Source organism: Scheffersomyces xylosifermentans (genome assembly GCF_036884685.1).
Source record: "Scheffersomyces xylosifermentans strain CBS 12540 chromosome Unknown RJT20scaffold_4, whole genome shotgun sequence".
Taxonomy (NCBI): Eukaryota; Fungi; Ascomycota; class Pichiomycetes; order Serinales; family Debaryomycetaceae; genus Scheffersomyces; species Scheffersomyces xylosifermentans.
The window spans coordinates 541,922-557,930 of NW_027042942.1; the positions used below are offsets into that span (position 1 = coordinate 541,922).

The following is a 16,009-nucleotide window of genomic DNA, read 5'->3' on the forward strand; positions in this document are numbered from 1 at the left end:
TCTCACTAAGAAAAAGAACCGGAACCGAAGTCAAAACCCGCTGACGAATCTGGGAATCAAGACAAAAAGACAAAAAGTGATGTCGCGCATTGTTTGAGTCATCGAGAGATATTGTCGGTGGAGTAAGTATTTAGCGAGGCAGCAGTGTAGTAGTGTAGCAGTGTAGCAGTGTAGTTTTGTAGTTGTGCAGTAGTGAATGTGAGAATTTGAGACGTGAGTGTTTTCTGACTGTGAGACTGAGACTGAGACTGAGATTGAGACTCATTGAATGTGAGACTCATTGAATGTGAGATTTGGATGCAAAAAAACCCACAACCGCAGCTGAACTTAGTGCTTGTAACGTATGTCATGTATGTAATGTATGTAACTATGTAATATATGTAAATCTGTAATATATATAAATCGGTATTATATGTAACTATTTGATGTATGTACTGTCTAATAGTATGTACTGCTCACCAATGGTATATAGAGTAGTGTTAATTACTATAATGCTTTGTTATAAGAATTCTTTGGATTGTGATCACCTTTATTTAATGAACTACACGAATTACCCCAAGATCTCTTCCAACTGATTGTCGATTAGCGTCGATTAGAGACTACATAACTCTGAACGGTGTATAGTATTAAAATACAGTATGTATCTATTAAGTAATGCAAAGAGGATATGTTTACAACTTGCAACACAGCAAATTGTATACATGTGTATTGTTATTTTTTTGGCACTCCAAGCGAAAACTTCCTTCCAACGAAAGCCTCCTTTGGTTATATTACATTTTTCACGATTTGATGCAAGTGATGGCGCCCTCCTTAAGACGTTCCAAGTCCTTTGCGGCTACAGAGCCGTTGACCTTGGGAGCTGAAGCGGTACTAGTAGAACCATTGGATGTACCATTTGGAGCAGGTGCTGGTGTAGCTACACCACCCTTACGGTTATGTTGCATGTGCGATTGGACTAAGTGGCCAGCTGCCAAAGCTGAACAAAGAGAAAGTTCAGCAGCTAATACAGCAGATGCTACAATACGTGCCAATTGCCTAGCATTATTACCTGGGCTAGTTGGGTGGGGGCCACGAACTCCTAACAAGTCCAACATAGCACCCTGAGGTTCTAAGATAGTACCACCACCAATGGTACCGACTTCAATGGAAGGCATTGAGACAGATACAACCAAGTCGTCGCCGACTCTCTTCATTAAAGTGATACAGTTGGAAGATTCAACATTTTGAGCAGGATCTTGACCACAGGCCAAGAAAACGGCGGTAACCAAATTAGCGGCATGAGCGTTGAAACCACCAACTGAACCAGCCATAGCGGAACCAACTAAGTTCTTGGAGATATTAAGTTCAACCAATGCGTCAACATCTGACTTAAGAACCTTTTTAACAACTTCGGAGGGGATTCTAGCTTCAGCAACAACTGATTTACCTCTACCTTCGATCCAGTTGATAGCTGCAGGCTTCTTATCAGTACAGTAGTTACCTGAGACAGAAATGACTTCCATGTCATCCCAACCACACTCTTCAACCATGTACTTAAGGGAGTACTCTACACCCTTGGAGATCATGTTCATACCCATGGCATCACCAGTGGTGGTTCTGAAACGGATGAACAATAATGTGCCAGCTAATGCTGTCTGAATATGTTGTAATCTGGCAAATCTAGAAGTAGAATTAAAAGCTTTCTTGATAGTTTTCTGACCATCCTCGGAGTCAAGCCACAACTTGGCGGCACCAGCCCTGGCCAAAGATGCAAAGGAGACACATGGTCCTCTTGTCATACCATCTTGGGTTAAAACAGTCTGAACACCACCTCCAGAGTTGATGGCTTTACAACCACGCATAGTAGAAGCAACCAAACAACCTTCTGTGGTGGCCATAGGAATATGATATGGCTTTCCATCAATAACTAATGGACCGGCAACACCAACTGGCAATGGCATATAACCGATAACATTTTCACAACAGGCACCAAATACTCTATCGTAATCGTAGAATTTGTGAGGCAAACGATCAGTATCCAAAGCCGGGACATTTGCTAACTTAGCAATAGCCTTACGACGAACCACTACTGCTCTAGCATTGTCACCAAGTTGCTTCTCCAATGCGTACAAAGGCAACTTACCAGCTACGACCAATGAGGATACTTCGTTGTCAGTCAATGAAGTGACCTTACCTTCTTTCAAGATAGTCACACAATCTTCCAAAGGAAGTTGCTTACTTGGAACCTTGATCTCTAATTCTTCGCTCGAGGAATCGTCATAAGACTCCTTGGTAACGACCTTCTCGACTCTAGGAGCCGAAACGGAAACAGAAACGGTCTGGGGAACATCCTTTGGTCTTGAAATCTCCTTCTCGATAAGTTTATTAGTAGCTGACACTTGGTAACGAGAAGCATTCAAGAAGTAGGCATTGGTACTGATGGAAATGGCGAAACCGAAGAAAAGGAATTTGGAAATAAGACTATCTCTGATAGCAGAACTCATCTTTTCTAACACGGATAGCACAAAGTCTTCCGTTTGAACGATGAATCCTAATGGCATGTAAATTCTGGCAGGCAAGATAGTTGCAATAGTTCCGTTTTTACCAATAGAGACATGCTTAGCTGCGGTCTTGGACAAAACAGGAGCATTGCTAAAGAAGGACAATGCTACTTCATTGGAGGAGTTATACAACCACGAGCTACCAAGCCAAAAAGCGTGTATAGCAAAGAAAGAGACAACCATTGCAACTTTGAAAGAGACAATCAGTGAGTCTTTAGGGTCGAACAAGCTATTCTCATTGGGGTGCTCGATGCTTGATGACTGGATGGCAACGTTCTGAGCAACCAAGGAAGAAATTCCGTCCTCTTCGAGGGCATCTTTCAAGTCTTCTGTACGACGAGCTCTGTTGATTTCGACCTTTAATGCCAAAATGGCGGAGAAAAAAGTGTAGACAAGTAGCAAATCGATGGCCAAAATGAGAATACTCAAGATACAGAAGTTACGCAAACCAGCCAAATGAGAACCGTATGAAGCACATGCGATGAGAACACCAATCACGGCTAAGTGATCTCTCAACATACTGACAGTGTGGGCACTGACGACGTTGGCAACGATGGCCCTGACATCTTGGGAAGTGTTGGAAGCTAAATGGACAGCTCTGGCAATAGAAATCTTATGTTTGAAGCCAATGATGGCTACTAAAAATGGAATACCCTCAGAGATGCTGATAAGGGGAACCTTTGTATCCAAAACCTTGGTGGTGATGACAAGTGCAAAAAGAAAAGCAAAAGTGGAAGAGATGATGGTGGAGAATGCAAGCCAGAACTTGGAGCCAACTTGTCTCATATCAATGAAAACCTTGATGAGTGTGTACCACATAGCAACGTAGGCCACGGTGATCAAAGTAATATCGAAGCTTTCGGCATTATTCACGAGATTCTTGACTTTCAGCACACTATTACGGAGATACTCGTAGTATTTCATGATTCTATTGTTGTTACGAGCTTGCCAGGTAATTCCATTTGATGAAATCAGGGATATCTCTTGGAGAGAAGCTTCCAATTTATCAGAATCGACCACAAGGATTCTCTCGTTGTCATTGGTGCCACGGAACGTATTAGCAATTTCAGGAACTTCAGAATGATGGATACGCTTGAAGCGTAATGGAGCAATTGCTACATGGTTGGCAAGAGGGTACTCTGAAGGATTGTCGATTTGAACCCATGAGTTGAAATCGGATTTTCCTGGAGGATGGTAGTACAGAATTCCGCTGTCTGCTGTGTGGAAAGTCTCTGGGATGTACTCGTCGACGACAGAGAGGTAAGCAATGGAAGCAAGAAGCGACGTCACGATGATATAATGAATAGGGCGGTAAGCCGATGTCGACGCGAGCGCGCTGGTTGTTTTGGTGACGAATCCTAGCATGTTGGCCCGATTTTGAGTAGTAGACACCAATTCAATGTGTTGTAGAAACAGTGGTGAAAACTGAAATCTGTGGGAAGACGACTGCTGACTATGATAATGAGTAGTTACTGACGGAGTCCGGTGACTTGGGGCACGGAGCAATGGCAGAACAGGGGTATTTTGGCGTAGACGACGACTTCGAGTCTACGGATTGAGTGGTATGTACAGCAGCCAGAGAACGTCTAGTTAGGCTGTTACTAATAGTGGTGTCGTGATAGCCAAAAACCGTTCGAAGAGTTTTTTTTTTTGGGTAAACGAGGTTTCGTATAGACGCGGCCGGTGTGCGGCGCTACCAATCACGTGGGTAAGGCTTGAAAGGGGCCGAGTGAAAAGGGTCTTGGAGGGGATAAAATAGAGTTTTGAGAGGTTAATTTTGATTATCTGGGCTATGGGGTTGGTTTTATATATTTTTGATGATTTTACTAATTTTCTGGTGTAAATATATTGGACTGTGATACTCACTCCCAATGGTTGAAGGTATACGTAAACACTATAAATTTTGCAGAAGGCTAACGGATCGCGATCAGGTTCCTTTTTTTTTGTGTGTGTGAGTGTGAGTGAGTGAGTTAGTGAGTGAGCGAGCCGCAAGTGGTCGCTGTCGCCTTTTCTGGAGGAGGTGTGGACTAATTGGGAGAGAATGTAGGTAGTTTAGAGGAAAGGGGGACCGATCTTTCACCACAGTGTAACATGAGTGAGCAGGGTCTGTGTGGATGTATTTTATAGTAAGGTTTATAATAGGAACTCCCTTGATTCTTTTTTTCAGGAGGTAATCTACAGAGAGAGTGTGCTTTAGTGTTGGAAAAGACGAGATGTGTTATGAGGAGGAAGGAGCTTAAAGATGCTCAAGATGCTTAAGATGCGCTCAATAGCTCAATATGGAGTGAATGGAGGAGAGACGCTCATAAGGACAAATGAATGAGGACGAAAAGGGCATGTTACGCTTGGGAAAACGTCAGATGCGAGCTGTTTTCAGGGGGGGTGGTGTGGTGAGTGATGGGTAGAGCTGCTTTGCAAAAAGATTGCATCTGGCATCTCACACACACTATTGCACCCATTAGTATTGGTTACATCATACATGTATACAATCTCAAAGATCAACTCACCTCACGCCTCAATGAGAATATGGGAGCGCCGATCGGTCCGTTAAAAAAAGAAAATAAACGCAGCAAAATAGGATTCGCGCTACCATATCTAACAAAGATAAATTTCACAGCCAAAATAGTATATGGTTGACGGCAACGACTGTTTCTTTGCAATTGCAAACTCTTTACAAAGTCCGTTGGGTACCAGGTAATCCGAAGTAATGGAATTTATTTGTTGTATCGGAGAAGTAAAGCCCACTTGAAAGGTAATTAATTACTGAATAGGAACGCCGTATTAGATGCAGCTGTATATTCTGAGGAAGATGGGCTGACTCCCATACATAAATAGGGAAAAAGATTAGGAAGTTCTCTTCCATGTCAACATAAAGAAGGGAGCGAAAGCACTTTATGACTATTTATTCCTAGTAGACTTCCCCTGGAAGATCTAAATCAAATATTCCTGATCATTTATACAAGGCACACCGTACCATAAAATGATTGCCTGAGACCAACCCTTGCTACACACTTCCTTATAACGTACACTTGTGATTGTCTATTGAAACATTAGAATGACTATTTATAAATATGAAAGAATAACTTATTTTAAGGAAACCAATTTGATGTCAAAGGTCAACTCCGAGTTGGCTGGAATACCTGGCAAAGATTGGGATCCGTAACCCATCTTGGCTGGAATGATAACTCTTCTTTCACCACCAACGGCCATACCAGCAACACCCAAGTCAAAACCCTTGATACATTCACCCTTACCTAATCCAAATACAAATGGCTTTCCGGAGGTGTTCTTGTCGAATACTTTACCATTCTTCAACTTACCAATGTATCTAATACCAACTTTGTTACCAGATTTGGCGGTTGTACCCTTTCCAACCTTTCTGTCTTCAGTGATGACGCCACCCAACAAGGTCTTTGTTGGGAACTTCTTGTCCTCGGTAGCCTTTGCGGCCTCCTTGTCAGCTTCCTTCTTAGCCTTAGCCTCTTCCTTCTTGGCCTTGGCCTTCTCCTTCTTCTCCTTCTTCTTGTCGACCAAGGTTGAGCCAGTTGGGCCTTGTTCTAATTCCTTGGTAAACTGAACAGACTTCTTCTCTTCCTTCTTGGACTTCTTAGAAGCCTTGGAGTCCTCATCTTCGGCAGCTCTCTTCTTGGACTTTTGCTCTTCTTCCTCGACCAATTCCTCGATTTTGCCCTCGACATCAGAAGCATCTTCCAAGTCTTCCAAGTCATAGGAACCGACCAACTCGTCCTCATCTGGGGTCAAGTTGTATTCATCATCGTATTCATCTTCATCGTAGTCCTCATCATCGGAGTCCTCGTCAGCTGGGTGCTCGACGTAGTTACCAGTCAAGTAGATTGGATAAGAACCAGTGACAACGAAATAGACTTCTTCATCAGGGGAGATGGTCAAGTCAATGGTTTGTTGGAATTGGACTTTTGGAGATAAGGTACAGACAATGTATTCAGAAACTCCATCCTCATCATCGTCGAGGTCCTCGTCATCTTCGTCATCCTCGTCGTCTTCTTCTTCCTCATCATCGTCCTCATCTTGGACCTTTTTTCCATTTTTCTTGGATTCCTTCTTTGGGGTCTCTTCGTCGTCGTCCAACTCGTCTTCCTCATCCTCATCGTAGTCGTCTTCAAAATCATCATCATCCTCGTCGTCAACGAAAGGGTTGTTTCTCTTCAACAATCTCAAGGTTGAAGGTTCTTCCTTATCGTCGATGGCTTCTGGATCCACGGCAGCCAAAGTCAATCTAATGGTGACTGGATATTCGTCCTCGATCGCTGGGACCGGGTTGAATGGCTTAAGAGCCAAGTTGTAGGTGGAAATAGGAATCAAACTAGCCATTGTTGGTGTATATGGTTGGTTGTATATGAACAATATTCTAGATAGTTCTTTAATGCTTAGAGATGAGATGTCATTTTATAAAGAAGCAATTTTTTTTCAGAGAGTGAAGTCACGTGGACTTTTGAGATGGGGGAGTTTACTATGGGGATGAGAAGATGGAGGTGAATGAATATGGATAGATGAAGTCAGGGAATAGTGGTGGTATTGTGTGTTAGCTATTTCTAGATAGTTATATTCAATGACTGGTGGGGTATATCAGGGAAATTTTATGCGATTTTGAATAATATTGAAAGATATTGATGAATGTATGTGTAACTGAATATTGAGATGGATGCCATAGTTTAAGTTTTTTGCACCTAAAGCTTAACTATGAGGATATTTCTTCATTTCTTAACTATGAGGAGTCTTAACTGTGAGGACTGTTAACTATGAGGACATTTTTAGTAAGAGGACATTCTTTTAGTAAGAGGACATTTCATAACTATGAGGACATTTTCTTTAATAGGAAGACAGCGTCTTTATTGGGAGGACATTTCTTAACTATGGGGTATTTCTATTGAGGTCTCGGTTATGCCAGCTTATCTATACATACATCTAATAAGCTAAATTATCAGCGATTGTTAATTGTGAGTGTTAACTGTGAGTGTTTCATTGAGAGTGTTAACTTTAAGTGAGTGAAAAGTTAAGTTTTGTAATCTATTGGAAGTGGAGATACCTGATATCAAATTACTATAATTTTTGATAATAACTACAATTTTATTAATAAATCATTATATGAGGAGCGTAGTTAATAGAAAAACTACAAGCAGTATATCTATGTGAGCATTATGGTGATTTCACATGGCGATAACACTCTACAACAGACTCCACAACGATTTTGACCAATGCTAAGTGAACATAACCCATGAAGCTCTTCTACTATTAAATACTGATTTATCGTATAGAACTGTATTAAATATACAAAGAGAAAAATTTACACCACTAAAACTTCGTAACTATAAGAAAAGCCATTAAGAATAGTATTGCTCTTATTATGATACTATAACATTAATATTTTGAATCGAAATTATGTTAATAATTCTTCCTCTAGCTACTTAAAACTTCAATAAGTGTGGACGGTCACCGTTCTTCAAGGAGAAAGAAGCGGATAAGTATTGTTTTAATAATGGGGTCTTCTTGATTTCAGCTAACAAAGAGGCGTCAACAGACTTTTGGTCAGCGATTCTCTCGGCCTTAATTTCTTTCTTTGGTTGAGCTTCGTTGAACAAGTCAGCTTCGGACTTCTTGGATCTTGGGGTCTTTTCTCTGGCAAAGTATTCAACGTTGAATTTGGAGACATCAACACCTTCGACAGAAACTTGGGTGGAGGTGGCAATGACGTAACGAGCGTTGACTCTTCTTAATGGAACACCGTTGACCTTGAATGGACCAGAAACCAACAAAGTGTTGTCTTCTAAGTTCTTCAAGTAGACAACTCTCTTACCTCTGAATCTACCGGCCAACAAGATTAAGACGGTACCTGGAACTAACGAGGCACGCAACTTTTGTGGACGAGCAGTCTTTCTGGTCTGCTTGGCGACTGGAGCGTCTTCTGATTGGTACCACTTTGGAGCCTAAAAGATTAGTTAGTATAATGTTAAATGGTTTGGATTATTTCTACCTTGAAGGATTGCAATATATGGTATTCACGCATCTTCGTCTCTACAATTATGCTGCTGATTTGGGGTTTTTCCATGGTAATACTTTAGTGTTTTCGCTGATTCTATCTTCATAATGGCAAGGATTCTGAATACTCTTGGTCTCGTCTACTACTTGAAAATTTTTCAATGTGATTAACTTGGGGATTTGCATCAAAAGTTGGTATTATTCGTATTCCTTCTAGCATGATTTCAAGAACGTAAGATTATGTGAAAACTTTTTCTAACCTCTAGTCCTTTCCTCCTGGACTCTGGTTTGGGTGGATTCTTCATCTTTCTACAATGACTATCGGCAACGGCAGATCCACGGTTCCAACGCTGCTTAGTGGCCACCACTATTGCCACATCCTTCACTGGTATTCTAGCGTGCTGTAACATACAATTTGGCTCATTTTTGATCTAATTATTCGGTGATAGTGTTGAAAAGACAGTAGACCTATAAAAAATACTAACAAATTTTTTTATTACTATTTTTCACACTGGTACCAGAAAGTTTTTTGGTCCAAAGGTTACTAACAGAAAATTCACCTGAGCGAAAATTCGGTGGGACGAAATGGAGATGGTGGTGTACTGCATGGGGCTGGGTCAAGTTTCTGTTTTTCTCATGAGCAGTCATAGTTAACGCAAGAAGGGACGAGAGATGAAGTGCTTGGAGTGTATAGACTGAGAAAGATAGATAGTCACGCACACGTGATTTTACAAAAAGCAGTCACAGGTCATGTGGTCAAGAGAGCGAATTTCCTTGGGAAGATAAACATGATTGAAGTTGAGTTTGACTAAGCGAGCAAAGATACTGAGTGAGTAGAGACGCAGAGAGTGAGAGTGAATAGATAAGTTGAGAGTTGCTTTTTGGTTGTTGTGGTGAATTCACTGTGGAAATGGGTCATGTGTACAGGAATTTTGCAGCAATTTGCACCATTTGCAACAACAGTGGTTGATGGTAGGGTAGATTAGCAAAATTGAAGTTGTACCATCCGAGATAGAGATATCCGTTCAAGTAATGCTACAAAAGTCCTTAGGCGATAGTATGGGAACGGAATATTGCCTTTCTCTTGTTCTAGTATACTAGTTTCTCTTGTATATTGACGGTTATGTTGCAAGTACAAGCGCACTGTATCTGCTATAATGTTGCATTTTGTAGGATTGCCGGTTATACCCTTTTACAGAACCGACAACTAAAGCTTGTGGCGAAATGAAGTCATAGACCTGTTCAGCGGGGCCATTTGACCAGCCTACTAAAAATATAACTCTTTTATTGCAAAAAAAACATAATACAAACGTCCTTTAAAGACCTGAAATAAGAGCAAAATAAATACAAAGCAGGTTACAATATAAATCAAACAAAAACAAGAAACAATATTCAAATGTCTTATTCATTTGGGTCTTTTCTCCTCTTCGCTAACATCTCTTACCCGAAGACTATTCAGTAGTATATTTGACGTGTACAAGTAACTTACCTGGTCCGGCAGATAATTCAATGTTATCTGGTCTATTGGCTGCATCATGTAATGGCAAGACAGCTTGACCAATTGTAGCACTTTTACCAAAAGTATGATGCTCTCTGACTTCAAATTGAAGTTCACCATCGATCACAGATTTGAATGACAGACTCTCGTTCCATTTGTAGGCACCAGTTGCTTTGTCGATCTTAGTGCTTCTTGTCTTGAACACCTCTTTTTCTTTGGTTGGAGTCTTCAACACGGTTCTTACATCAACTTTCTCGGTGGAGAAGCCTGATGCTGAAACAATGCTGATTCTACCGGGAATGGCGCCAGGGTTGATGCTACTAGCAATACTTCCGGTATCGCTAACGTTCCGTACATGTCCTGGAATAGCCGTAGGAGGTTGCAAATTTTCATGGTTTGGAAGGTGGTTCGTTGCCGTGCCCTTACCTGATCTCAAACTTTGTAAATCGTTGGCATATTGCGATTTTTGGTTAGAATCCCTACCCTTTGAAGGGCTTGAAGGACTAGCGATACTGACATGACTTTGGTCATCGCTATATTCTGATGTAGTGTCAGGAACGGTTGCGTCAGCTGAACTAGTTGTTGTATTGACAGAGCCATTCTTCTCGTGCAGACCTTCGCCTATTTGGGATTTTCTCTTAGATGATTTGGACAGTCTATGGAAGCCCTTAAGAATAGAAGTACTCTTACTGAGACCTTCCGATGCTAAGCCCAAACCGCCGCCAACAACAACTCCTGCAGTCCCTCCTACAACTCCTGCGGCACCACCTACAACAGTAGTTGCGGCGTCACTGGCACTTCCAACCACCTTCCTTGGAGCACCAGTAAGCAGGTCCATGTCAGTCACTTTAACCTTGTCTTCCAACCGAGGTCTGATGTATTCTGGCAGGAACGATGCTTTCAAATGGACAGCACCTTGGGAATCCAATGGAACCGTCAAGGACAGAGTCTTTGGTGGGTCAATGGTAGACAAGTCAACCTTACCAGCTCCAATTAATCTATCGTCATGAGTTAAGTCCCAGTCGTATACTTCCACGACAAGGTTCTGGTTAGATCTGGAAAACATATTAATTTCAACAGCTTCATTCCACACAGGATTCAAGTTCTTCTTCTTCTTGTCCGTCTTATAAACCTCAACTCCATCCAACCTAACGACACATAATGGATCTGACTTACCATTGGTGTCCATTGATTTCAAGTTTTCGGCACCTACAACATCTAATCTGAGTTTACCAACGTCCAAGACAGTATCCAAAGGATTCAATTTAGCGTTCGATGGAATGTATTCCAATTGGACAACAATTTGATTTCTTTCAGGGATTCTTAACGTGATTGGCTTGTCATGTGATTTCTTCAAGATGTCAAAAGTTGGGTATATAATTTCAGAAAGTATGTCACTCTGGTGAAGTATTTCAGCAACCTTCGAAATTCTGAAAATTAATTTCGACTCGGGCAAGTCTCTGATAAAGCCTTCGGCATGTGATGGCACATTCAATACTCTACCGTCTGCCTTTGGTGTGACACCAGACGAATATGCTTGTTCGTCAAACAAAGTGTGAACGAAAATGTCTCCTGTATCAAATTTACCACTTAATACATGTACCACAACGTTACCAGCTCTATACTTGATAGCCTCCTCAAATGGAATGTTGATTTTTTCTGGTTCGTCTACGTGAAGTTCATCAACCTCAACCCACTCGTATTCGTGTGGTTTTTCCTTGAAGAGCTTCTCGTCGGCCTCTCTTTGAGCAATTTCGGCCTCTTCCTTCTCCTTCTGTTGTTGTAAGTAGGCTTCCTTGTTCTGAATCTGAGATAAAGAATACACAGGAATAGTTGGGAAAAAAGATACCGAGAAATACAATTTACCACTTGGCTGACCACCAAAGATAACTGGTTGCTCGATAATTTCATTGCTGCCATCATGTGGCAACCAGTATCCTTTTTCATCTTTCTTCAAAAAGTCACTCACATTTACAGCGGCAGTTCCTAAAGGTCTATCTTTACCTTCTGGTTCAGCATCCATAATTTGTAACAAGAAATGTTGATGCTCGTTAGCAACAGGTAAGAAGTAGACACCGTTAAACTCTGGATCAAGAGTGTTTTCGTGGACAGCTGTCTTTGCTCTCAATTTACCATTCAATAAGACTCTGACATATGGATCGACTAAGCCTACAGCTTCTAAGTTCTTAAGACCCTTAGCCGAGTGTAACTGTAACTTGATACCACCAATAGAAGCATTCTCGTGCGTCTTAACAAGACTGTGATCAGGAATCAGCAAAGCCTTCCAGTCCGCAGTAATTCTGAATTTAGGTTTAGGATCATCGGGTGAGAAGGCCTTCCCTTCAATCCAATCTTGGCCTCTGCTAGTCTCAAAGACTAAATCTTGCAAGTTGGCGTCCAAGGTTGCAACAACATTCTCCTCAACGGAATCCTTAATCAAGACTCTAACGTTTGTTTCAGACTGTTGAGTGATCAATGTCTCAAAACCTTCTCCCCAAGAAGGTTCGTTGGTTCCTCTCAATCTACGACCAGTTTTGAGTAATTCATCGTTGATGTAGATTTCAGAATAAGGGTTTAATAACCCAAGCGCAGATTTGGAAATGTCCAAGTCCCTGGCTTCATGTAAGTTCAATTTCAAAATACCGACTTCGGTGTCAAGGATAGCCTCCTTTGTACCGTCTTCCAAAATGTGTGGTGGAATTGTTGGGAAATATCTGATATCGAATTCAATCTTACCGGCAGCCTTACCACTTTCAGTCAAAGTTTTGACAACATCAGTGTGAATCTCTTCTTGTAGCAAATCTCCCAAAGGAAAATCCAAGTTACCAATCAATTGATCGTCTGCCTTATCTTCAAGTAGATGGAAGACGTTAAAATTCAAGTGATTTCCATCCAATTTGTTAACTAACAAGTACTTGGTTTCGTTGAAAATTGGGTCATTGATCAACTTCTTGACACTAGTCTTTTCGTTGATCTTTGCATTGTTAAAAATCTTCAATTGAACATAAGGATTGATGCTGTTTGGTTTCGTTGGGTTACCATTCTTCAACTTTGTTAATCTCTTGATGGTGACAGCGACGACACCTACGGAATCATTTGATTGGGCGGCCATGATCTGCTCGACATCGATATCGAAATGGTTAGGAGCATAGAACATAGGACGAAGGATAGAATGGATAACACCGTTAACCACGGTACTCAAACCCGGAATCAAGGACATAATATCAATACCCAAAGTATCACCTCCCATAGGTTTAAACTTATAGTCAATTGTTGGGGCTTCCAAGAATTGTAAGGAAACCATCTTGATGTGTGGGAAATTCAGAAACAACTTCATCTTGATCTTTAATCTACCAGTCATGGACATATCTTCAACTAAGATAGGCAATGTCTTGGAGATAAATGCCTTTCCAACAGTTACACCCAATGCGACCTTAGGATCAATCTTTTTCTTTATTTCAGCTTTAGTCATACCGTCAGTATCGTTTGGTGTGAACGAGAAAGTCCAATCCATTTCGGCAATATCGTCACCCTTCTTGGTGTATGACTTGATAGAATGGATCCTAGGTGCCTTGGATCCTAAAGTAAACTCGTCAAGAGTCAATTTGTCTATACCATAGCCTGGAGCAAGGTCCTTCAAGATTCCGTTAGCTGTAAGCATGACCATTTCGGAGAATGCTGGCATGTAAATGACCCAGAACTTGTCCAAGAACGAATTCATCCATTCCATGGTCTCGATTTCGTTCTCCAAACGGTTTCCGGCATTGATTCTGACCATGTCGTCTCTGATATCTCTGTTGAATCTTCTGAACTCAGAACGGTAGATAGAGTTAGTGAACAAAAGAACGACCAAAAGAGACAAGATTCCACCACCAATTCTGGCAACTAGCCAAGAGAAGAAACAAGTACCAATAATCAAAGAACAATTCCAATACCAATCTCCATAAAAGTGGTCTGTGACGTAGGTTTCCACGTTCTTTGAATTTTTAAGAGCTTTTGCTTTGTCAGTAGTTGACGCATAGTCCCAAACTCCAACATTTTGCCATGAGAAGGTGGTCTTATCTCTGATACTGACCTTCTGAGGAGGCAATGGTGGAAGGGCTTCTTTGCTAGTACTGGGGGGTACAGCTGTTGCCATAGTGCTGCCATTGGATGGTCCTGAGACACTATTTTTCTGGGATGAGATCTTGCTCTGGATCGAGGCCGGAAGGTTAATTCTAGGCTTGAATGAAGAAACCCCTCCTGAAATGTTCTTTGTGGTATTGGAGGCTTTTGATGTAATAGAACTGATGCTTCCCTTCGGGTTGAAGCTGGAAAAGGAACCCGATTTCTTAGAAGCATCGTCTGTTTCATTTGCGGCCTTATTTGCTGGGTTTACTCCCGTAGGGGCTTGTGCTACTTTGGATTGTACGTCAGCATTAACCCTATCGTTGAACTGGCGTGCTTCTTCTTTCCTCGAATTTGGGTTTGTGCTTATTTCTTGGTGCTAGAAGGATGTTAGTAGCGAAACTTGAGTAAAAACAGTGCTATTCCTTGCAATTGGCGTGTTTATACGAGCCATCGCCATGGTGCCCCAAACTGAAATTCGTGCTATTGCTAGCCTGGCGATACGTACATTATCCATGGTTTTCCGCTGCAGAGGCGACGAGTATACAATTGGCTGAAGTCAGGGTACTAAGCTGCGCTCAATTGCTCTGTGTCAACGGTCAATTGTCGATTACTCCTCGATGAAGAACTCAAACTTAACCGGTTCCTACAGCTGTCTGGATACCATTTCACTTGGGTTGATCGAAAGTGTAAAGACGTGCAATGCCCGAGAATAACATTGCTGGTTAGGCGTCGACTAACAATAAGGCAATATACAGAGCTACATAGTTAAGGCGAGGAAGACACGAAGAAAGCTGCAGTTTTCTCACGATTATTAGGAGCCAGTTACACCCCAACCTGCAAATATCCGACTGCCTGAATTAATACACCGATATAATGCCATTATTATTTTCTGGCTCTGCGCCGGCCCCCTAAGAGAAATTAAAAGAAATGCCAGTTCTCTTGCAGTTGACAGCGAAGTGGAAGAACAGAGGCAGTAAATACAGAACAACAATTGGAAAGAGACCCGTGCCGCAGCTTGAACTAGCTGAGGCTGCTAGGGTTACCCAAACTCCAGGTGAGATTGAGGAATAGGGGAGGTTGTAGATTGGAACTTAATCCGATATGTTTCTACTGGGTTACATTCGCATCTGTTAGATGTAGTCAGTTACAAATGGGATTTAGATTGAAAAATATCGTTGGGATGGGTACATACTTTTCGCAAGCAACAGTATGGACGAATTTGATTTGGACTGAACTTGCAAAAATATTTCTGGAAGAATAAAGAGAACGGCTAAAATAGGGGGTGGGAACGAGATAGCAGTTTAGCGTTTGCAGCGTGAGAAGGTCTAGCAGTGCAAAAAGAGGTACGAATTAACATATAATAATGGGGAGATCAAGATGCTCTCTGAAGTTGTCGAAGATCATTTAGTACAATACGTCTCTTCTAGTCTCCTATTCCCAATGCAGTAACTGCGCAATTGGATTTAGCCTATGTATTTATACCGATACCTAATAGATCATCAAAAACCCCATGTTTGTCTGGAAAATAATTACTGGGGAAGATTGCTAATGAGATTGAGTGCTAATTTAAGTAGTGGACTAACTGTTGGCTTGTCCTTGATAGATTGCCTAGAATTATGTTACGTGGTTTTTGCTGACAATGTTATAATAACATCAAAAACCGAGACAACTAGAGTAAGAATGCACTTCTACTTTCTTCCGTAGCCATATAGGAAGAAAATCCTATCTCTCTTATGAATATGGGTGACAAAATTTTATGTTACTACATATAGCATACGTTTTGGCCTGAATACTAAAAATCTGTATATCGGTGTTGCAAATGCAAACTAACAATAATTTGGTCTTA

The 16,009-nt window shown here is 41.4% G+C and overlaps 4 protein-coding genes across 4 annotated transcripts; 1 reads left to right on the forward strand and 3 right to left on the reverse strand. All coding sequences in view use genetic code 12, as the record gives it.

The window, feature by feature from the left end:
• Positions 1 to 436: 436 nt before the first annotated feature.
• On the reverse strand, positions 437 to 4,322 carry HMG1 (hydroxymethylglutaryl-CoA reductase (NADPH)). The gene has a single exon (XM_064917135.1). The coding sequence runs from the start codon at positions 3,903 to 3,905 to the stop codon at positions 780 to 782; it is 3,126 nt and encodes a 1,041-aa protein (XP_064774230.1). The 5' UTR covers positions 3,906 to 4,322; the 3' UTR covers positions 437 to 779.
• A 1,381-nt stretch (positions 4,323 to 5,703) lies between these two features.
• RJT20DRAFT_127962 (uncharacterized protein) lies at positions 5,704 to 6,151 on the forward strand. Its single transcript, XM_064917136.1, has one exon. It carries the CDS (start codon positions 5,719 to 5,721, stop codon positions 6,115 to 6,117), a length of 399 nt encoding a protein of 132 aa, XP_064774231.1. The 5' UTR covers positions 5,704 to 5,718; the 3' UTR covers positions 6,118 to 6,151.
• Positions 6,152 to 7,821: 1,670 nt separating this feature from the next.
• On the reverse strand, positions 7,822 to 9,093 carry RPL6 (60S ribosomal protein eL6). The gene is made up of 2 exons (XM_064917137.1): positions 8,968 to 9,093; positions 7,822 to 8,503 (listed from the first exon to the last, which is right to left on the reverse strand). The coding sequence occupies exons 1-2, from the start codon at positions 8,977 to 8,979 to the stop codon at positions 7,985 to 7,987; spliced, it is 531 nt and encodes a 176-aa protein (XP_064774232.1). The 5' UTR covers positions 8,980 to 9,093; the 3' UTR covers positions 7,822 to 7,984.
• A 913-nt stretch (positions 9,094 to 10,006) lies between these two features.
• RJT20DRAFT_134924 (uncharacterized protein) lies at positions 10,007 to 14,677 on the reverse strand (the record flags this gene model as incomplete). The annotated part of the gene is made up of 2 exons (XM_064918363.1): positions 10,007 to 14,539; positions 14,669 to 14,677. 2 exons carry the CDS (start codon positions 14,675 to 14,677, stop codon positions 10,007 to 10,009), a joined length of 4,542 nt encoding a protein of 1,513 aa, XP_064774233.1.
• Positions 14,678 to 16,009: the final 1,332 nt, after the last annotated feature.